At 42.1% G+C, this 23,682-nt stretch overlaps 1 protein-coding gene and 1 pseudogene across 2 annotated transcripts in view; one reads left to right on the top strand and one right to left on the bottom strand.

Moving 5' to 3' along the window:
- Window positions 1-7,329: 7,329 nt before the first annotated feature.
- PTGES3 (prostaglandin E synthase 3) overlaps window positions 7,330-23,682 on the top strand; it is a 25,799-nt gene continuing 9,446 nt past the window's right edge. Inside the window, exon 1 of one of the 2 annotated variants that reach the window (XM_027106711.1) lies at window positions 7,330-7,741. In XM_027106711.1, coding sequence (XP_026962512.1) covers window positions 7,740-7,741 — 2 coding nt within the window. In that variant the 5' untranslated portion in view covers window positions 7,330-7,739. The remainder of the gene's footprint in view (window positions 7,742-23,682) is intronic. The other variant, XM_027106712.1, reaches the window with a different exon arrangement.
- Window positions 19,255-20,590, bottom strand: LOC113621218 (heterogeneous nuclear ribonucleoprotein A1-like; annotated as a pseudogene).

Raw genomic sequence — 23,682 nt, 5'->3', positions numbered from 1 at the left:
GAATGTGAAGGGGAGAAATGGCAATTGAAGTAGGTAGGGTTCTTTTTGAGGAATGGATTATCAATTCTCTGAGGGAGTTAAAGTAAGCATAGGAAAATAGATGAGATTACTTTCTTGATTTCTTTATGTATAAGCATTTTTCCATATATATATATTTTTGGTGGGGGTTCTTTTTATTTTTCAGTGCTTTTTTTTTAAAAAATTTTTATGTTGTGTATACTATTTATTTATTTGGCTGCGTTGGGTCTTCATTGCTGCGTGTGGGCTTTCTCTAGTTGTGGTGAGCTGGGGCTACTCTTTGTTGTGGTGTGCCAGCTTCTCATTGTGGTGGCTTCTCTTGCTGCAGAGCACAGGTTCTAGGCACGTGGGCTTCAGTAGTTGTGGTGCACAGGCTCAGTAGTTGTGGCTCACGGGCTCTAGAGCGCAGGCTCAGTAGTTGTGGCACACAGGCTTAGTTGCTCCGCAGCATGTGGGATCTTCCCAGACCAGGGATCGAACCCATGTCCCCTGCGTTGGCAGGCGGATTCTTAACCACTGTGCCACCAGGGAAGTCCAAGGTGGGGGTTCTTAATATGAAAACTTTCACACATAGAGAAAAGTAGAAAGATTAGTATAGTGAATAGCTATATTCCCTTCCAAATTCAACAATTAATATTTGTTTTGTTTTGTTTTTTAACAATTAATATTTTGCCATATTTATTTATTTGCTGAACAATTTTAAAGAAAATTATGAAACAGGAGGGAAGAGAGCAGGGCACAACCTTTAAAAGAATGACATAGCCAGAGGACATGACAAAAACTGGTTAGAACCTATCAGGCCCAAGATGGCGGAAGATTCAACTTGCAGTGGACCTTGAGCCTCATTATATGCTCATTGTAATACTTAAGCATATGCTACATGACACACCCACCAGGTGCCATGACAGTTCTGAGGATGACCAAAAAAGCCCAAAAAGTGGGTGGTGACCCAATTCCTGGAAATCCCTGCAAAAAAATATAATCAAGGACTTCCTTGGTGGCACAGTGGTTAAGAATCTGCCTACCAATGTAGAGGACATGGGTTCAAGCCCTAGTCCGGGAAGATCTCACATGCCACGGAGCAACTAAGCCTGTGAGCTAACACTACTGAAGCCTGCGCGCCTAGAGCCTGTGCTCCGCAACAAGAGAAGCCACCGCAATGAGAAGCCCGTGCACCACAGTGTCGAGTAGCCCCCGCTAGCCGCAACTAGGGAAAGCCCGCGCACAGCCACGAAAATCCAACGCAGCCAAAAATTAATTAATTAATTTAAGAAAAAAAAAATATATATATAATCAAATGTTGAAGTTGTAAAGTAGTTCTCTCAGCCTCCACCTTAGGGAAAGGCCATGGGAACCACCCAGGAATTACAGTATAGTCTGTATTAAAGCTACCACAGAAATGCAGGAAATTATTGTTAGGAGGTAACTTACAATGGAAAGTAAAACAATACTGCCCATCCTCCTGTGCCCTGCCCCTCCAATATTCTCTTGCTTAGGCAAGCAGGGGAGAATAATTTCACCTTTAAGAAACTCAGAAGGGAAAAGGCTGCTAGAATAGGAGGGAACATTGAAGCTTTGGATCTCCAAGTTTCTTGGAAGCTTCTGTGCTCAATGGAGAACTCTGGGTGGGGCCCAGAGAAGAGGAATAGGGACCTGACTACTTAGGACTATGTCTAGGATTTAAGAAGCTGAGGTAAGGGTAGGTGAAGTTTTCTATATAGTCAACCCAGATCATTAGGGTAAGAAAGGAAATCAAGATTCATTCTTTCAAGAATATTGTGCATTTAGGGACTTCCCTGGCGGTCCAGTGGTTAGGACTCTGAGATTCCACTGCAGGGTGCACAGGTGATCCTTGGTCAGCGAACTAAGATCCCATATGCAGCGCAGCACAGCCAAAAAAAAGAATATTGTGCATTTAGCTGGTAGGTCCCTGCTGTTGCATCTTTTCAGGAATCTTTGGATACAAGGGGCATAGGTGAAAGAACCCCCAAAATGTCAATAGTGTGCTGCTGGGATGGAGATATAAAGATCAGTTTGTAGCCTTGCCTCAAGGAATTTGTGTGTTTTTTGGAGGGAGGTAGGTGCCAAAGACAAGTACCTGAATAACTGGCAGCACAAGTTTTTAATTTATAAATATACATATATATGTGCATATAAAGTCAATCCTTATTATTCACAGATTACATGTTTGTGAATTCATGGTCATCTACAGACATGTGCAGATCAATATATATATTGTTTTGAGAGATATATATATAATATATATATATATAATATATATATCTCAGTAAGGTACTGTGATCGAGAAAGTTTGGCAACCACTAGTGATGGAGAGGAGAGCTCCAGAGTAAAATTTGGGAGATCACCTACGCTTAGAGGACAGCAGAGAGTCAGTGAAGGATGGAGAAAGGCCAGTCAGTCATCAGTCACAGAGACTGATAAGAACTAGAAGAGAGCCGTTTCAAGAAAAAGGAATGATTGATCAGTTATGTCAAATGCTTCAAAGAAGTCAAGAATGGGGACTTAAAAAGGTCTTTGAACGTGGCAGCTGAGTGACCTTCAACGTATCCATTTTTGTGAAAATGATTGCATATTATCCTCAGAAATCTGGAAAAAGTCTAGTAGACCACAGCATGAAAGGGAGGCCTGAGGAAAGATTTATGTTTTTGTCTTGCTTTTTAAGATGGAGGACCTAAGCATATTTGTAGGCAGAATGGAAAGATTAAAGGAACAAGCTGAAAATGCATAGTCTTGGAAAAAGGCAAAAGACACTGAGATTAAGAGCAAAGGGAGAGGGAAAAAAAAAGAAGAAAGGGAGAAGGGTCATCCTGGGCTTGAAGGAAGACACTTCTTTAGCTATGGAAGCAAAAGTAGATGTCACAATTTTTGTTTATTTATTTTATTTTAAATTTTATTTATTTATTTTGGGCTGCATTGGGTCTTCGTTGCTGCGTGCAGGCTTTCTCTAGTTGCGGCGAGCGGGGGCTACTCTTCCCTGCGGTGCGCGGGCTTCTCATTGCGTTGGCGTCTCTTGTTGCGGAGCAGGGGCTCTAAGCGTCCAGGCTTCAGTCTTTGTTGGCTCAGTAGTTGTGGCTCGTGGGCTCTAGAGCACAGGCTCAGTAGTTGTGGCACACGGGCTTAGTTGCTCCGCGGCATGTGGGATCTTCCCGGACCAGGGCTTGAACCCTTGTCCCCTGCATTGGCGGGCGGATTCTAAACCACTGCGCCACCAGGGAAGCCCTAAATTCCAAATTTTAAAAAAATTAAAAAAATTTTTTTTTGCCACACTGGATGGCTTGTGGGATCTTAGTTCCCCAACCAGGGATTGAAACCTGGCCCACAGCAGTGAAAGCATGGAGTCCTAACCACTGGACTCCCAGGGAATTCCCTCCAAATATTTTTTAAATGAAATCTCTTAGCACTTGGTCTTCTCTTATTTTCCTCCAAATGGAATTACCTAGCCCTTATTTCCTAGAAAAGGGAGCATTAAAAAAATTTCAGGTGAACAACTAAAATATCAGAAAAAAAGAAGCCTCCCTTAACTTTGAAAGTAATCCTATTTCTCCATCATCCCATTATATACTCAGTTATCCTGCAAGGTGCTGAACAAAATGATGTTAATATTCCCCCAAAATCTAATGTCTGAATGTATATGTAACCTTTTTCTGGTCACTTCCTACCTTACACAATGGGAAGAGCACAATGAAGTATTTGCTTATGGCAAACAGAGTTACCTGAGAACTGTAATACATTCTCTCTCATGAAAACCATGAAATTAAAATTATCTGATTTTTTCTGATCCCAGAGAGTACTGCTAATTTACATAGAAACAAGCATATATCACTCTATTTATTGTCTTATTTTCTACAACATGAACTGCTGTAAGGTGATGTTTGGGGTAGAAGACCATTTTTAGAACATTTCAATGTATTTTATTTAAAAATAAATTAGCTTTTTAAAGCTGCTTCCTACACTGAGAGCTGTTCATGCTTTTGTCATCCTACAGTGAGAGACTAGCAGCAAAACTCAAAATATGAAAAAGCTCAACACAAGACACAGTCATTTCTTAACCCTTTCTATTACTGCCAAACCAGACTGGTAAGGTATGCTTCTAAATTGTAGGAAGATAATGATATCAGAGAACATAACGTAATTTAAGTTGGTATATGTGATGTTTACATTTAGCTAGGTCATGATGTCTCCTTTAAATTTTATGACCAATTTCTTATTTCCTATACCTAGAACAGGTTACTACTTTGCCCCCTTTCCTTTTATTTACCTTACAAATACAAAAGTAACAACCTCTAAGTTCTTATCATTTTAGAAAACCCCCTCATAAAACTGGACTTTTCTCACCTGTTATAATTTTTTTTTAATTTTTAAAATTTCTCATATCAGCCTATAAAGTTCTCTTTTGCTATTAGTGACTGTGGACACATTGAAATTCAGTCCTCAGTAAAATATCAGGGAGAAGGTGGATGCTACAATTAAAACTGACAAATTCTGTGTTCCTTTTTACTAGTGTTTTAAATTGGCCTGGATACTTCTTTTCTCTTAGGAGACTGTTAGGATCAAACGTGTGAAATGGCATCTAATACCAAGTATTTTCTAGTTTTTGCCAATTCGGGTTGCATATTTCTCTCCCCAAAGCCCTGACACTACTAACTATACATCTTTGAATCTAGATTTTGCCCCCTACTAGATACAGAACTTTTCAGTGAATTTGAAAAAGAGATCTGGTACAACTTGGGTCCCCATCAGCTAATGGATGAGATAAAACGTAAAGACATGGATAAACCTGATTATAAGCTATCTGTGAAACTTCTGGGTGAGACGCCATTTCCAGAGCTACACTAACATGAAATCCCTTGAAATATGTCCAATGGGGGTAGTAAATAAACTATAAATTACAATGCAATGGATTTGAATTTTCAAAAATTTCTTGTGTGATGGTTTTTCCCATAGCACTTCTTTTGATAAGGGAAAATGCCAGTTATTTCGGGTTGCAGACTTCTAAATGCTATCTTCAATTCAGTTCCTCCATTTTCAGTTCATCTTATATGTTGTTGCCAAATTAATCTTTCTAGAACATAAGAGTGTTACTCTCCTTCAAAAAAACTTCAATAGCTTCCCACTGTCAGAGAAATAAGTTGAAAACAATTATCCTGATACTCAGTGTGACCTACCCTCTCCCTACACTCTGGACTTCCTAGGCCAGGGATTGGCAAACTACAGCCTGCAGGCTGCTAATTTTTTGTATGGCCTTCAAGGTAAGAATGATTTTTACATTTTTAAAGGTTGGAAAAGAAAATCATATGACATGCGGACATAAAAAAATTCCAATTTCAGCATTCTTAGTTTTTTTTTCCAACACACTCTCATTTGCTTACACATTATCTATGGTTGATTTCATGCTACAATAGCAGAGTTCAAAAGCTGCAGTAGAGACCTTGTGGCCTTATCTGACCCTTTACAGAAAGTTTGCCAACTCCACCTAGATATACTTATTCCTGTCTCTTTACCTATCAAGATCCTTGCCTGGAATGTACTGTTCCCACTCATTCCTGTTGTCACCTCTGAGGCTATCAAAGTAAAATTTTCAAAAAATTTCAAAACATGATTCTCCCGCCAATATAAAATTAACGTGAGCCAAGCATTCATTTATTTAACTCACCGAGGGAACCAGTAAGACGGTAAAGCTGGTTCCAGGAGCATTTAAGGAACTAGATATTTACAGGCATAAAAATAAGAATTAGAATAAGGTTGCAGGTTAAACAAAACTGGTTAGCTCCTACAGAGCAATAAAACCATAAACTTTCGAGTTAGCTTTTCTATCAGACAGCAATCTGCAACTCAAGTAACTTCACAATGTCTGAGCTCTTATCATATAACAAATAGCAAGTCAAACACAGGTACCTTCTCCTAGAGAATCATCCTTGGGCAGACAAGTTAAACCATGTCCCAGCGTGAACTGAAAGGTCATCCCTCCACTCCTTGCCTTATTTCCATGTTTTGGGTAGTTTTTCTTAACAAGGCCTCTCTTAATCCTTCCAGTCAATATCGACCTCTCCTTTTATGCTCCCGTTATTTTTTGTACTTCCATTATAGGACTCAAATATCTGGATTTGTGTGCTTTATTTTGTTTTCCCCAACAAGCACTAAGCTCCTTAGAATCACGGTATTGAGAGCTGGGGTTTAATCTCCCCTTTCAAAGGGATTTGAGCATTGGGTCCAATGTCCGTAGTTCCCAACATCTGCCTTGCACAGTATAGATACCAAGTCCTCAATGCTTAATACGAAGCCCCCAAACACTTCCCAAAATGTCTTACCGCACTTCCTTAAACCTTCTGTCTTCTAACGAGCGGCGCATTGTATTTCTCCCTTACTACACCGTTAAGTGACCTTCTACAGTAGACAGGTACTGTTTTGATTCTCTTGGTTACCATCCCCCAAGAGCCTAACCCAGTGCCTTGCACAAAGCGGCAGTTCGACCGCAGAAAAGATGGGGTACCTCCACCAATTGATGTGCCTGGAGACATGAAAGTCCTAGTCTCTCCATTCCCACAAACTTAGACCCTAACAGCATTCCTGTTTCACCTACAGCATTAATATCTCAAAGCAGGTGCAAACGCCGGCCCCCAAGGGTAAACGTTCCTCCTCAGCCAAAGACCTCAAATTTCCGCTGCCCCTGTACAGGGTCTCCAATTCTCATAAAAAATGGCGAGGTGGACCAAGGCCCTGCATTCGGAAGTCAGCCCTTCTCCGCAAATATTATATCACCAGCAGAGGCTTTTCCCCTCCTTCTGCGGTGGAATGTTTCCTCACTGGGCTGCTTTACGCTCTTAAAAGTAACTGAACCCTTGGGGCTTCTCTGGTGGCGCAGTGGTTGAGAGTCCGCCTGCCATTGCAGGGGACACGAGTTCGTACCCCGGTCCGGGAAGATCCCACATGCCGCGGAGCGGCTTGGCCCGTGAGCCGTGGCCGCTGAGCCTGCGCGTCCGAAGCCTGTGCTCCACAACGGGAGAGGCCACAACAGTGAGAGGCCCGCGTACCGCAAAAAAAAAAAAGTAACTGAACCCTCATTTCACTTTTCAAGCCTCAGGACTCTGCGTCCCTCCGCCTCGGCCTTCCTCCCGGGATCAACGCGGCCGTTTCTCGGGGAGATCGCCCGAGTCGGGTGGCCGGGAGGTTAGGCGGCCAACGGTTTTCCACCACAAGAGGAGAGCGCGGGAGGAGCGGCGGGAACCAGACGGGCCAGAGGAAACGGACGTAGGGCGGGGCCAGCGCTAGGAAGGATCGCGAAGGAGCTGGGAGGCCCCGCCCTTTCCGTAGATATCTCTAGAAAGCCGCGCAGGAGCCCGAAAACAAAGAGTGCGCACGCGCGGCGGCTAGGCCCGGGCATTTTGCTGCGTCACCAGCCGCCGCCCGGCCTCACCACCCCTCGCTCGCACGCACGCACGTTCGTTCTCCGTCCTCGCGCCCCTTTTCCTACACTTTCCTCTTCTCTCCGACCGGAGGAGTCGCTCTCTCCGCGCGGTGCATTCTGGGGACCCAGGTCGAGCCCGCCGCCGCCGCCGCCGCCGCCGTCGCTTGAGGGAAACGAAAAGAGGCCGCTACCGGGGAGAAGACGCCGGAGTCGCCACCGGAGAGGAGTCGCCTGCCCAGGAGCTGCCGCCGGAGACGCCCGCCACCCGTTCGCCCGTCCCCCTGCCCCGTTCACGATGTGAGTGCGACACCCAGCCGAGGGAAGGTCGCCCGTGAGGGAGGCCGAGGCCGCGCGGGGGGCTGCCGGGAAGCCGTCCCTTCCCCTCCCCCGCTTTAGGCCCCCTCGGCTTTTCCCCCTCGGTGGAAATCGTTCTTGCTTGGGAGTGGGAGGTTCAGTATCCTTGTTATGATTACCATTGGCGGGTGGAGGACATATTTCCTCCGATGTCCGCTTCCCCCACCTCTAAACCGGCCCTCGGCTTCCCCGTGCCGGAAATCCCACCTTCCCCCTTAGGCAGTGCCGGCTGCTCCTAACTCTCCGTAACTTAGCCGTAGGCCTTAGTCTCCCGTGAGCTTTTCGCCGTCCGGGCGCCCTGGAGGCGTGGACCCTCGTGGGCTACCGCTCCGCTCCTGGGGTGGTCTGCTCCTGTCGCTCTGTGATGCTGTGACCAGGCCCGGGGCCAAGTGCACCTGCGGTGGGTGCTACCACAAGGCTGCTGGTGCTCGTAGAGCACCACGCGGCCGTGCGCCGCGAGCGACAGGTACTGCTAGGCGACTGGAGGGAGGCCATACCGTCGCCGCAACTTAACTTCGCTCTCGGGTGTCGTGATTGCTTGAGTATGGTCTTTCCAGGCTTCCTCCTAACTCCAGTCTCGCTGACGGAGTGAAAGTTGCCAAAACTCAGCTGTGTCCCTGGCAGAGAGGAATTACCATTGAGCAGGGCGTTCTGCACGTGTTGGAGTCGAAAGATATTTGTGGACGTTTTCAGTGTTCATATTAAACTTTAGGCGAGGTTTCATCATCCTATCTTAGTTTAAGGATGAAACAGGTATGTCGTCACCTTTTTGTTGCCTTAGTTTAATTTTCTTTACTGAAGTGACTACAGATTGTTTAGAAGCTTTATGATACAGGAGAACCTTGGTGATTTTAACCGAATGAGAATTCTTGGCATCGCCACTTTCAGCCTTTAGATTTTTCTCAGGGAAAGCTTTACCTTTTCAGATACAAGAACTGCCGATTTAGTAGTTTTTTGGTTCTAATCGCTCCCTAAAAGTTATGTATGGAGAACAATTGAGGGGAACAAGTTTTATTCCTGTAAAAAGTAATGCACTTGCAAGGGTTTACTTAATAAAACGTCTAGACGTTTTATTTAGATAAGTAAAGAAAACACTATAGTCACTTGATGGAAAAGAAGCCTTGAGAAGAATGCATGTATTGTAAAGTGACATATTAGAATTTTGGAAGGATTCTCCCACCCCCAAAAGTGGTATGTAATAGAAGATTTTAATCTGTGAAAAATAGCTTGTGCTTTTTCTCTTTGACATTTATTCCAAATAATGTAGCAGGATTGTCAGTCTTAAAACATCTGTGAGGAGAAAATTAATCCTCAGACAAGGCATTACCAACTTTTAATAGATTAATGTAGCCAAGCAAATTTTTTCGTGAAGAAATAGTATGTTTGAGATAGAAACACTTTCACAGGTCACATGAAATAGTTAAATAGGTAAGAAATATTAAGTTATGTAAATAGGTTAAAAACTCGGATGAAAAGTGTAGCGTTATTCCAAAAAGCAGTCTGTCAGAAGAATGCTATTTTCAAAATGAGTGTTTTGAAGGGACCAGGTAAATTTCATTGTGTTTAAGGTATTCAGTATATGCCATCTTGCAAATTCTTTAGGGGATCTTATTAATGACTGAATTTGTAAGATGAATATTATGAGTCAGTTATTTGAGTTGGAAAAGACTTTTAATGAGTCCTAGGAAGAATCTGGCTGATGAGCATTCATTTTGTTGATGTGTGCTGTAGACTTTTTTTAGCTGTAGAGAGAGACATTTACGCTGGACATCTCAAGGGTTTTAAGGTCTGTTTTTTAATCATTTGATTGCTCTTCAGTCGTCGTTTCCTAGATAAATTTTTTCTAATCAAGTTTTGTCTAGTAGTTTGCATAAAAGCTCTCAATTTCTCACCTACCTTGGAGGAGGCTGGGAGTTTAGGACCTCTCTCCTCCATTTAAGACCTGCACAAATCCCCTGTAGGGGGTGCTACTTTACTTTTTTTTTTTTTTTTTTAAGCTGTTGTAATTGGTTCTAGGTTTTAAGTTGGACGTATTAACAATAGGTATGAAGTAAAACATTCAGTTTTGAGCAGTTTGAAATCATTCTTTCCAGTGTCTTGTAGTCAAATTAATAAATTGTCCAGAAACACTGTGACCATTGCTAGCGTTGGTTAAAATCTTAACTTTGCCATCGTTCAACTTTGTACGATTGAGTCCCCAAAATAAAATCATCAGTCTTTAACCTCCAAAACAAATGGTAATAGTGACCATAGAGCATATGGTTAATTTCTATAAGTTGAGGAAGAGTAACTGATGAAGGCTTTTGTTCAGTGTTGATTTCCTAGCCACTGTAACCTAGCAACTGGATTTTCTTTTTTTCTGTGCTTAGTTAGACTTTAACCGGAAGGCAGTAGAAACGAAGTGACAAATCACTTGAGGCAGACCAGTATGTATTGTTAAGATTCTCCTGTTTAATTGTTTTCTCTCAGTTTTAAGATCTTCTAGAAGCTTTATCATTTTAGAGTCATAGGTGGTTAGTGATGATTGCTTTTCAGGAAAAAACACCTTCGTAATAAACTGTTTAGAATCAATCTAGCTCTGAAACATTAATAATCATATTTTATTTGAGTTATTAAGAATTGCTGCATCTAGTGTATTTTACTACAGAAATACAAAGTGTGTTTTAGTAAACTTTATTATTTACTGTGTAGGTTAGGGATAGATTTTAAATTGAGGCTGATGACTTCCACAGAACACCTTAGAACTTTTGGTTTTCCAGGAAGATGCCAATTACTTTAAATCTTACCTTGAGTAATATGCCCTCACCCCTGTTGTACTCCAAAACCAAATAAAATGTGCTGTTGTGGATTTTCTGTGCCGTAGTTGATCTTCTCATGTAGACGTACTTTATTGCTGAAGAGTGTTTGTATCAGGGCTCTTTCCAACTCAGCATGCTTAATTATCTTTGTGTACTGAAAGGATCTAAGCCACAGAGGTGTTTTTTTTAACTTTTAATTTCATTACATTACAGGATTTAGTTCTTCAAATATCAATTCACAGCACTGCTGATTAGTATAAACAACTGTCCCAAATAGGATTGGAACCCAGAATTTCTCACAAAGACATTTTTTTCACTTTAAAAAAAGGGAGAATAATTTTCCAGGTTGTCCTTTTATTTCCAATACATAACCATGCCTGGGGCTTCCCTGGTGGCACAGTGGTTGAGAGTCCGCCTGCCGATGCAGGGGACACGGGTCCGGGAAGATAATGGCCGCTGAGCCTGCGCGTCCGGAGCCTGTGCTCCGCAACAGGAGAGGCCACAACAGTGAGAGGCCCGCGTACCACACACACACAAAAAAATTGCCTGTAGTTCAGTTTTTCTTTTCTCCCCTGAAATATTTATTTATTTAATTGGTTGTGTTTGGTCTTAGTTGTGGAAGGCGGGCTCCTTAGTTGTGGCTCGAGGGCTCCTTAGTTGTGGCATGCAAACTTAGTTGTGGCATCCATGTGGGATCTAGTTCTTGGACCAGGAATGGAACCCGGGCCCTGTGCATTGGGAGTGTGGAGTCTTTACTGGACCACCAGGGAAGTCCCACACCTTTATATTTTAGAGTGGGAATTATCAAAGAAAGGAAGTAGCACAGAGGTTCACAGACTTTCTTGGTTCACCCCTTGGTGTCTTAGTAGTATTTTTGTTGTTACTATTTTGTATTTTTTTTATTTGTTGGTTGGTTTTTTAATGGTGCTGCTAGGTCATAAGGAGTAGCCTAGACGTTCTGTTTATTAGATAGTTGGGTCCAAACAACTTAAGTACTTCGTCCTTATAGCCTGTTAGCTTTTCAGAAAGCTAACACATAAATTGAAAGAAAAACGTAGTTTCTTGTATAAGCACAGTTACTGATGAAAGGTGTATGCCTTTTGGGAACTGTATAACTTGTTATACCTTGAAATCAGATTGGATACTTCCATCTCAATTCCTGTTCCCTGTTGAGTTTTTTGTAGGTCTTTTTTTTTTTTTAAATCGTAACCACCAAAAATCCAGCTTTGCAAAGATGAAACTTAGTGGAGAGGGTTACAGTGCAGTCTGCTGTTGAAACTGAACCACTTAGTGTCTTGACTGAAGTTGAGTATCACTAAATTTCTCTTAAATTTGAAATATCCTGTGGCAGCCCTGTAAATTCTTCCGTAGTGCCTTGATGCACCTTGGCATGTAATTTGGGGATCACTGGACTTGCATGTATATTCAGATTAACTTTCCAGGAAGTTTTACATAGTAGTACAACTGGCATACAGAAGATCTGAAAATATGAGAAGTGTATCAGGGTTTCTCTGAGCAAAGAATATGTGTGAGAGAGTTTGGTTTTAGATGTTTACAGGCAGGGCTTTTTTTTTTTTTTTAGGCAGGGCTTTTGATAATACTTAACAAGGAAAAACTGCTCAGTCTGAAACTGGAACTTTTTTTTTTTAGCAGAATTTTCATGTTTCCATATCATTCCTCACTTAGTACAAACTGAAATAGATTTACCAGTTTCTCGATTCTCTTTTGTAAATAATAGACCAGTTGATAGACTTGGTTTTAAAATATCAGTTATTCTGAACTTTGTAACATCTTTTAAACTTTTTTTTTTCTCCCTTGGTTATAATGAGTTTGTTTTCTTCCATAACCCCCTTTTTTTTCCCTTGGCTGCGTTGGGTCTTCATCGCTGTGCGCAGGCTTTCTCTAGTTGCAGTGAGCAGGGGCTACTCTTCGTTGTGGTGTGTGGGCTTCTCGTGGAGCACGGGCTCTAGGCACGCGGGCTTCAGTAGTTGCAGCACGTGGGCTCACTAGTTGTGGCAGGCGGGCCCTGGAATGCTCGGGCTTCAGTAGTTGCAGTGCACAGGCTCAGTAGTTGTGCCTGGGCCCAGCTGCTCCGCGGCATGTGGGATCCTCCTGGACTGGGGATCGAACCCCTGTCCCCTGCACTGGCAGGTGGACTCCCAACCACTGTGACACCAGGGAAGTCCCTGTAACCCTTCTTGATGTTTAAAAATACTCTGGGATACATAGAAGGCGAGTGAATCTGGTTTTTAAGAAGCTTTTCATTTACTGGAAATGTTTAGTTTATAGAGGATAAACATAGAGGATACTTTCTCCATTATCAAGTTCTAGTAAAAAGCTAGTCTTCTGATTATTATTATTTTATCTTAGAATTCAAAGTGATGTTTTAATTTAGACAAACATCATGTTCCATTAAAAATAAATTTGTAGGGCTTCCCTGGTGGCGCAGTGGTTGGGGGTCCGCCTGCCGATGCAGGGGACGTGGGTTCGTGCCCCGGTCCGGGAGGATCCCACATGCCGCAGAGCGGCTGGGCCCGTGAGCCATGGCTGCTGGGCCTGCGCGTCCGGAGCCTGTGCTCCGCAACGGGAGAGGCCACAACAGTAAGAGGCCCATGTAATGCGAAAAAAAAAATAAATAAATAAATAAATAAATTTGTATGGGGATTATCATTACTTCTGAATAAAGTGTGTGAGGTTATAGATTGTGATGTAATGTATCTTACAAATATAATTAAATATATAGATGAGTTACTTTTAAGAGTACAAACAAAAAACATTGTCTTATAGTGTATCACTTACTTATACTTTAAGAAAGGTAAACCATAGCTAGTAATGGATCCCTCTACCCCCATGTTTCTTAGAAGAAGAATTTTGGGCTAAATTTCATCCAACTTGAATGTGAGCTTCTTAAGGGCAGAGATTTTTATCTGCTTTGCTGACAGCTGTATCTCCGGAACAATTCCCGGTATCATGTTTAATAAATAATTTGTTTATTGAATAATATTTAGACTCTGAATCTCTTTCAGCTATAAGACTTGGCTATATGAGGTGCTTGAGAGTGATGTTTGGAACTAACTGGGATCTTTTACAGTTGGTCCTTTATTTTGCTGTATCGCATCTTCAGTCAAATTCAGCTATATCTCAATATAGATTGGCTTCTTTTTTTTTGGCCGCACTCCACACCATGTGGGATCTTAGTTCCCCAACCACCAATCGAACCCATGTCCCCTGCATTGGAAGCGCGGAGTCTTAACCACTGGGCCACAAGGGAAGTCCCTATCTCATGCAAATTGGGCGAGTAGGGGCTTCCCTGGTGGCACAGTGGTTGAGAGTCCGCCTGCCAATGCAGGGGACATGGGTTCGTGCCCCAGTCTGGGAAGATCCCACATGCCGCGCGGAGCGGCTGGGCCCGTGAGCCATGGCCGCTGAGCCTGCGCGTCCGGAGCCTGTGCTCCGCAACGGGAGAGGCCACAACAGTGAGAGGCCAGCGTACCGCAAAAAAACAAAAAAAAAAACGCAAATTGGGCGAGTAGTTTGGTGGTCAGTAGGTGAAAGATAAAGTTGGTGAGAGTCATTTATAACTTTAGATTCTATTAATTGAGGCTTTGCTATATTTTGGGAAATCTGGAAAAGAAGGACCACCAAATCAGTATATACCCTCAAAATACATTTGACTTGTTTGTGAGCCCTTTATTTTGAGAATGTTTATTTTGGGAATATTTAGCTTATTAGTTACAATTTGGTCAGACTGATTTTTTCTCTTAATTAACTGATGATTACCATAAATTCTCCTTTAAGAGATTCTACCCTTCTTTCTCTTTCCCCTCCATTTTTTTTTAAATCTAAAGAAATTGGCCTTCCAATCAAAAATTAATACTTACACTTTTTCTGCTTGATTAATTTCTGTATGAGGCCATTAGTTGAAGATAAAACCTAATAGATTTAAGAATGTTTGCTTTATCATAAAGATTGTCATTTAGTGCATCCTTGTATCACATTTTGCAGTCTTAAATATTTTTACAAAAGTAGAGCATTTTTTGTGTTTAGTTTTTGGCTGCGCTGTGCGGCATGCAGGACCTTAGTTCCCCGACCAGGGATCGAACCCGTGTCCCCTGCATTGGGAGTGTGGAGTCTTAACCACTGGACCACCAGGGAAGTCCCAAAAGTAGAGCATTTTTATTAAAAGGTTGTTATTGCTATTTTCCCCAGTATATTTGTCTGTTTTTTGGGGTTTTTAAAAAAATATTTATTTTTGGCTGCGTTGGGTCTTCGGTGCTGTGCGCGGGCTTTCTCTAATTGCGGCAAATGGGGGTTACTCTTCGTTGCAGTGCGCGGGCTTCTCATTGCAGTGGCTTCTCTTGTTGCGGAACACGGGCTCTAGGCATGCGGGCTTCAGTAGTTGTGGCTCGCAGGCTCAGTAGTTGCGGCACATGGGCTTAGTTTCTCCATGGTATGTGGGATCTTCCAGGACCAGGGATCGAACCCATCCGCTACATTGGCAGGCAGATTATTAACCACTGAGCCACCAGGGAATTCCCTGTCTGTATATGTTGAAGAGCCTAATGTTTAGTGACCAAATAATAGTATTCTAATTTTTTCTCAATGATTCAGAGTAAGAATTGAGATATTGATCATATGTCTCATTTGTGTATGTTAAAACTTTTTTATAAAAAAATTAATTTGATCGAACAGTCCCATGACAGTTCTTAATGATTTCTGGGGGGAAAACACCAAAATGATGTGGAATCCTGTGTGATTCTATGGGACGAGCATGTAATATATACGTATCCCATGAGGTTGAGCTAAACTGTGCATTTCAGGAAGCCAAATTTGAATTATTATGGTACTAACTAAGATTTGTAGGCCTCTCACTTGAATAGTAAAAATGTTTTCTTTCACTAAATTCTCACAGAGCTCACAAAATTTTTTTAACTTTTAATACAAATTAATTCATTTTTGGCTGCATTGGGTCTTTGTTGCTGCCCATGGGCTTTCTCTAGTTGCTGCGAGCAGGGGCTACTCTTCACTGCAGTGTGGGGGCTTCTCATTGCGGTGGCTTCTCTTGTTGCAGAGCACGGGCTCTAGGCGCGCGGCCTTCAGTAGTTGTGGCATGCAGGCTTCAGTAGTTGTGGCACGCAGACCTCATAATTTTCCATGTTTGCTGTATAATGGTCCAGAGTACCTGCTTACAAAAACTTCTATTGATTGATTGATTGGCTGCGCTCTGCAGCATGTGGGGATCTTAGTTTCCTGACCAGGGATCCAACTCTCGCCCCCTTGCAGTGGAAGCTCAGAGTCTGGACCACTGGACCACCAGGGGAATTCCCCTTACAAAAACTTCTGAACATTGGAAATTCTGAGAGACAAAGAAAATAAAGATGTTGGAGCTTTGACAGTAGTATTGGTTATAGAGACAAGACATATGCTGTAGAATTCTATTAGATACAGAATTTTTCTCTCTCAAGATATTCAAACTTCTAAAGCGATGATAGCTATAATTAATTTTTTTTTTAAACTACCCAGATACAGAATAAACTCTTTTCCATGGTCTCCAGGGACGTCTGTGACCTTGGTTTTTAACCTTAAGCTTTATGAACTTACCTGGCATTATGTATGATATGTTTGTCCTACCAGTTCATAAAAGGCTTGATGTGTCCTAATTGTCTTTTAATAATTTAATCTGTCCTGCACATAGTAAACTATCAAAAGAACTGCAATAACCTGGAAATGTTCTTTAGCAAATTTTTTCCATGTAGCTTTGCTGGTTGGTTTAGTCTGGGCTGCTGTAACAGAATACCACAGACTGGGTAGTTCATCAACAGTAGAAACTTATTGTCTACTATTCTGCAGTCTGGAAGTTCAAGATTTAGGCACCAATATGGTCACCTTCTGGTGAAGGGGCGCACTTTCTGGTTCATAGCTTCTTGCTGTGTCCTCATAGTAGTGGAAGGGGCGAGGAGCCCCTCTGGAGCAGTGAAAGGGCTAGGGGCCTCTCTGGAGCCTCTTTATATATAAGGCATGACTTTATTTATTTTTTAAATAAATTTATTTTATTTATTTATTTTGGCTGCATTGGGTCTTCGTTGTTGCGCACGGGCTTTTTCTAGTTGCAGCGAGCACGGGCTACTCTTTGGTGCGGTGCGGTGGCTTCTCTTGTTGCAGAGCACAGGCTCTAGGCACGCGGGCTTTAGTAGTTGTGGCACGTGGGCTCAGTAGTTGTGGCACACGGGCTTAGTTGTTCCACGGCATATGGGATCTTTCTGGACCAGGGCTCGAGCCCATGTCTCCTGCATTGGCAGGTGGATTCTTAACCATTGCACCACCACGGAAGCCCCTAAGGCATGACTTTAATTTATGAGGGTTCTACCCTCATGATCTAGTAGTAAACACCTCTCAGGTCCCACCTTCGAATATCATCCCGTAGAGCATTAGGATTTCAATATATGAATTTGGAGGGCATGCATTAAGGTCATTGCACTGGTGCATCCTTTCTGGGGGGCGGTGCACACCTCACAGCATGTGGAACTTCCCTCGACCAGGGATCAAACCTGTGCCACCTGCAGTGGAAGTACGGAGTCTTAACTGCTGGACCAACAGGGAAGTCCATGGTGCATTCATTTTTTTTAAGGGAGAGGTGCTTGTAATTTTCTACAAATTAGAATTAAAATGCACGAGATTCTAGTATATCAAAAATGGTATTTGGGAACAAATGTGGTTTCCACTCTGTCATTTTAAGACAAACTAAGAAATTTTAGTCAAAACTACAGAGGAGAATTTTAGGTTATGCAAAGTTTAGTTGCTCGAATTGACATAGCCCTAACATTGAGCTTGGAAGAACTTGTCAGAAGAACTTGGAATGTCCCACTTCAGAGATTTTGGGTATTATTTTGTTATAAGTAGTGGCTTATTCACATAATGTATGCAGAGGTGAAAAAGTTTTTGCGTTTATAGGTATGTTACTATTAAAATGAATTAACAGACTTGAACAGTAGTGTGGGATTTTGCCAGTGTTTGTATAAGACTATAGACACGAATCCAACATAGTTTAGGAGCTAGAGTTTAAAATCACCCTTTCTCTGAGTTAATAGGAGAAAAGAGTTGTGATTTCATAAACACTTGGTTTTCCTTTCAAATGAGTGAATATATGTGTTTATTACCGTTCAGGTTAAGTGTAGGATTTCCCCCCCCTTGTATTTTTAGACGGTTTAGATCAGGGGCACTTGGTAAATATTAGGCTTTACAGGCCACAAATATCTGTCTCACATTTTTGTTTTCACAACTTTAAAAATATAAAAACCATTTTTGGCTCCAGGTTAGGATCATTTAATTTTGTTTTTATTGTCTGGTAAATGATTTTATTAGTTGGCTAGGGCTGCCATAGCAAAGTACCAGAGACTGGGTGATTTAAACAGTAGAAATTTATTTCCTCACAATTCTGGAGGGTGTTAGTCCAAGATCGAGGTGTCAGAAGGGTTGGTTTCTTCTGAGGCCTCTGCTTGGCTTGCAGATGGCCGGCTTCTGTCTTCTTCACAGGGTCTTTCCTCTGTAACTGTACTAATCTCTCTCTCTTTTTTTTTTTTTTTTTTTTTGCGGTATGCGGGCCTCGCTGCTGCGGCCCCTCCTGCTGCGGAGCGCTCCGGACGCGCAGGCTCAGCGGCCACGGCTCACGGGCCCAGCCGCTCTGCGGCACTAACCCACACCCCCTGCATCGGCAGGCGGACTCCCAACCACTGCGCCACCAGGGAAGCCCTCTCTCTCTTTTTAATTAATTTATTTTTCAATTAATTTTTATTGGATTATAGTTGCTGTACAACGCGTTAGTTTCTGCTCTACAGCAGATTGAATCAGTTATACGTATACGGTATATCCACTCTTTTAGATTTCTTATTTAGGTCACCACAGAACATTGAGTAGAGTTCTATGTGCTATACAGTAGGTTCTCATTTGTTATCTATTTTATACATAGTAGTGTATATATGTCAATCCTAGTTTCCCAATTCGTCCCATCTCCTCCTCTTGGTAACCATAAGTTTGTTCACTGCATCTGTGAGTCTGTTTCTGCTTTGCAAGTAAGTTCATCTGTACTGTTTTTCGAGATTCCACATATAAGCGATATTGTATGATATTATTCTCTTTGATTTCACTTTGTATGACAGTCTGTAGGTCCATCCACATCTCTGCAAATAGCATTTCGTTCCTTTTTATGGCTGAGTAATATTTCATTGTATATATGTACCATATCTTTATCCATTCCTGTCGATGGACCTTTTTTTTCCCCCAAGAGGGTATTAAATCATTTATTGAATACACATGATAATGGATGATACACAAGCTTCATTCCCATCTATAACTTTATCTGGTACTGTAATTCAATTTAGATATATTGCATAGGATGTGCCAACAATCATATTAATAACCAAAAAACTCCATGACTTTGCTTGGGTGACCCTTTTCACGGTGAACTCCAGGTCACAACGCAGTAACTGTCAGTTCAACTACACCAAGGTTTCTGAAGGCAATAGCTTTTCCACCAAAGCAGGTTGTAAATAAATTTTGAATGGAACCTGGCATCACCCTGAAGGAGCTCTAACTTCACACTGTTGAGGTAGTTTACCAAAATGGTTTCAGAGTAGACTAACTTTACACAGCTCATTTTTTAAAAAGACACATTTATTCAGCATCGTGATCAGACTATTAAATTTAGCAATCAACAGCATGGGTGCAAAAAAAAAAAGAAATCTACATTAAAACCCTTTGTTGGAATGCTTTACACTTTCCACAGAACAGAAACTGCAATAACTTGTTATACAGGTAGTCACAAATACAGTCCTCGAGTTTTTTTGCCCATACACATGAGTATTGTCTAAAACATGTCTTCTTTGTAGCAGGTAGGCCCTGCCACCACTGTGCTTGGCTGAGTTCACAAATCTGTTGTAACCTGTAGCTTCCCTGTCACTTCTCTGGCTCTCCTCTCCTGCTAAGCTTTGTTTCCTGGCAGTAATTAAAACCTTCTGCCACTGCCATAGTTACTGCTGCTGCTGGAACCACCATAGCCACCTTGCTTTCGTGGTTTGGCAAAGTATTAGCCTCCACCACCATAGGGGCCAGAACTTCTGCCTCCAAAGTTTCCTCCTTTCATGGGCCCAAAATCTGAAGATTGATTGTTGTAATTTCCAAAATCATTGTAGCTTCCACCACCTCCAAAATTGCTTCCACCAATTTGGATTCCACCAAATCCATTGCAGCCATCCCCACTGCCACCATATCCACTACTACCATGGCTGCCACCAAAGCCACCTCGACCACTGAAGTTTCCTCCATGACCAAAGTTGTCATTCCCACCAAAACCACCTCCACGACCACCACCAAAGTTTCTAGAACCACTTCAACCTCTTTGGCTGGATGAAGCACCAGCCATCTCTTGCTTAGATGGGGCTTTTCTTACTTCACGGTTGTGGCCATTCACAGTATGGTATTTCTGAATGACAGTCTTGTCTACGGAGTCATGGTCATCAAAGGTTACAAAAGCAAAGCCTCTCTTTTTGCCACTGCCTCGGTCAGTCATGATTTCAGTCACTTCAATTTTCCCATACTGTTCAAAATAATCTCTTAGGTGATGTTCTTCAGTGTCTTCTTTAATGCCAGCAACAAAAATCTTTTTCACAGTTAAGTGGGCACCAGGTCTTTGAGAATCTTCTCTTGAGACGGCCCTCTTTGGTTCCCCAACTCTTCCATCCACCTTGTGTGGCCTTGCATTCATGGCTGCATCCACCTCCTCCACAGTGGCATATGTGACAAACCTGAAGCCTCTGGAGCGCTTGGTGTTTGGATCCCTCATTACCACACAATCTCTGAGCGTTCCCCACTGCTCAAAATGGCTCCTCAGACTCTCATTGGTTGCTTCAAAGCTCAAACCTCCAGTGAAGAGCTTCCGCAGATGTTGGGGCTCTTTGGGTAACTGACTTAGACTTGACTGCAGTGGAGGGAGGAGATGTCAATGGTGCTTACTTGGCGGCGTCCACGTGCAGAAAGTCAGTGGACATTTAGGTTGCTTCTGGGTCCGTGTAACTGTCCTAATCTCTTATGAGGACACCAGTCATATTGGATTATAGCCCACCCTAAGATCTAAGTTTACCTTACTTTTTTATTTTTATTTTTTTTTTTGCTGTACGCGGGCCTCTGACTATTGTGGCCTCTCCCGTTGTGGAGCACAGGCTCCGGACACACAGGCTCAGTGGCCGTGGCTCACGGGCGCAGCCGCTCTGCGGCATGTGGGATCTTCCCGGACCGGGGCACAAACCCGTGTCCCCTGCATCGGCAGGCGGACTCTCAACCACTGCGCCACCAGGGAAGCCCTACCTTACTTTTTTAAAGATCCTCTCTACAAATACAGTCACATCCTAAGGTACTGGCGGTTTAGGAATTCAACATATGAATTTAGGATGTGATTTCAGGCCATGACAGTGATATAAATCTAGATTACTTAATGTGAATTCAAGGAAAGGAAAGATTCTTTCCTGGTTCCAGTGTCCTTGATACGAACAGAAACTAAAGAGCTTATATACCAGATCGCCATTAATGTGCTCCTTCTCCATTACTATAGGTTCTTTTTTTAAAAAATTTATTTAATTTATTTTACTTTTGGCTGCATTGGGTCTTCGTTGCTGCGCGCAAGCTTTTCTCTGGTTGCGGTGAGCAGTGGCTACTCTTTGTTGTGGTGCGTGGGCTTCTCATTGCGGTGGCTTCTCTGGTTGCGGAGTGTGGGCTCTAGGCACGTGGGCTTCAGTAGTTGTGGCATGTGGGCTCAGTAGCTGTGGCTCGCGGGCTCTAGAGCACAGGCTCAGTAGTTGTGGCGCACGGGTTTAGTTGCTCCGCAGCGTGTGGGATCCTCCCGGACCAGGGCTCGAACCTTGTCCGCTGCATTGGCAGGTGGATTCTTAACCACTGCACCACCAGGGAAGCCCTACTATAGGTTCTTAATGTGTAACTTGATTTTAACAAGGTAAACGGTACTATCAAGTATTTTCAGATTATGTTGTTAAATTCGGCTAGAAAAGCATTTTTACCAGAGTTTATTGAAATAGCCATTTGTAAACATATTGAGAGAAGAATCTGCTCACTATAATCAGGTTAACTCAACATTGTAAGTCAACTGTACTCCAATAAAAATTAATTTGAAAAAAATCAGGGTAATTGTTCTCAGCTTTATTACCTTTTTTGTTCAAACAGGAAAGGTAGAATACTACAATGAATTCCTCATGTACCCATTATTCAGTCACAACCATTATCAGTACAGGGTCATTCTTATTTCATCTACTCCCCTCCTCTTCTGCCCAATGGATTTAAAATATATATATTTATTTATTTGGCTGCACCAGATCTTTAGTTGTGGCATGTGGGATCTAGTTCCCTGACCAGGGATTGAACCCGGGCTCCCTGCATTGGGAGCACGGAGTCTTAACCCCTGGACCACCAGGCGAAGTCCCTCTTTTTAAATTTTTAAATAACACAATTTCACAGTTAGACTGGGTTGCTCTAAAGGAAGAAAGCATTCCATGCCGAAACCATTTAATACCATTTTTTGAAAAGTATTATGAATGTAATAAATCCCCATCTACCCATCTACCAGATTCAACAGGCCTTTGCCACACTGCTTTATCTCGCCCTTTTTCCTTATTTTAAAGCAGACTCCATGTACTTCCCTTTTAATCTTGAATGGACATTTGTTTTCCATAAAACAGTGCCTTTCACACCTAACAAAACTAACGGTTTTCACATTATCTAATACTCTGTCCATATCTAGGTCTCCACCGTTTCAGTAATCTTTTTTATGTTTAGTTTGTTTGAATCAAGATGCATACCAGATTTACAAATTGCACTTCTTTGATAACTCTTAGGTTTCTTTTAATCTAGAGCAGTACCCCCCTCTTTTCTGCCATTGGTTTAAGAAACAGTATTCTGAATTTTTCACTTCTTGTGATATGATTTAACTTGTTTCTTTTCCTCATATTTCCTATAGACTGGAATTACGTTTACTATGGAATATATCATGTTGATCAAATCAGGAAGTGAATGTCTCGTCCCACTTTTAGTGATGCTAAGATCATAAGTTCTTTATCTGCTGTTCATCTAATCATTGTTAATGGTCCCATTCATTGATGAACACTGCCAAATCAGCTTAAAGTTTGCAAAATGGTGATTTTTTTTTTTTTCCTCCTCACGTTTTATTCCACACAAAGCTGATCTTCATGAACTGGCCCTATTCAGGTATCATGAATAAAGATTCATAAAGGGAAAGAAGGATAAATGCCTATTCTTTCTCTTCAATTGCCTTTTTGTAAAGAATTGGAGTTGTAGTATCTTCTGGTGATCTAGAATTGTGGGTAGTTTGTTTTACATTTCTTTAATAAATATAAACTGGAGTATTTATATTTTGTGTATTTGGATCAGTTTGCAGTCATCCTTTCAAATTGTCATTGGCCAAGGAGAGAGAGACTCTAATTGTTTCCTCCTGGTTTTTTTTTTTTTTTTTTTGCGGTACGCGGGCCTCTCACCGTTGTGGCCTCTCCCGTTGCAGAGTACAGGCTCCGGACGCGCAGGCTCAGGGGCCATGGCTCACGGGCCCAGCCGCTCCGCAGCATGTGGGATCTTCCCGGACCGGGGCACGAAGCCGTGTCCCCTGCATCGGCAGGCGGGCTCTCAACCACTGCCCCACCAGGGAAGCCCCATCTGTAATTTTTAATTTCACATCTGATATCAGTGTTTTGGAGTAGAGTATGACTAGTCAGGTTTAACAGTTGTGTGAAAATGTTGATGAGCAGTTGGCTGTAACTTTAGAACTTTAAACTGCTACTCCTCAGGGTTGGGAAGTTCAGAGGTTGGAAGCAAAACAGTTCCTTTAAGTTGATTTATGAGTAGTGTTTGAACATATAATAACCAATTGGTTTTAAATTTTATTTTGAAGTTTTAGGTTTACAGAAAAGTTTCAAAAATACAAAGAATTTCTGTAACTTTGATTTTTAGATTATCAAAGCAGCACATGCTTTTTTTTTTTTTTTTTTTTTTTTTTTTTTTTTTTTTTTTTGG

This window comes from Aethalodelphis obliquidens, unplaced genomic scaffold (assembly GCF_003676395.1).
Source record: "Aethalodelphis obliquidens isolate GAN/ISIS:26980383/991018 unplaced genomic scaffold, ASM367639v1 scaffold8, whole genome shotgun sequence".
NCBI lineage: Eukaryota > Metazoa > Chordata > Mammalia > Artiodactyla > Delphinidae > Aethalodelphis > Aethalodelphis obliquidens.
This window is presented reverse-complemented; position numbering and strand designations above follow the sequence as displayed.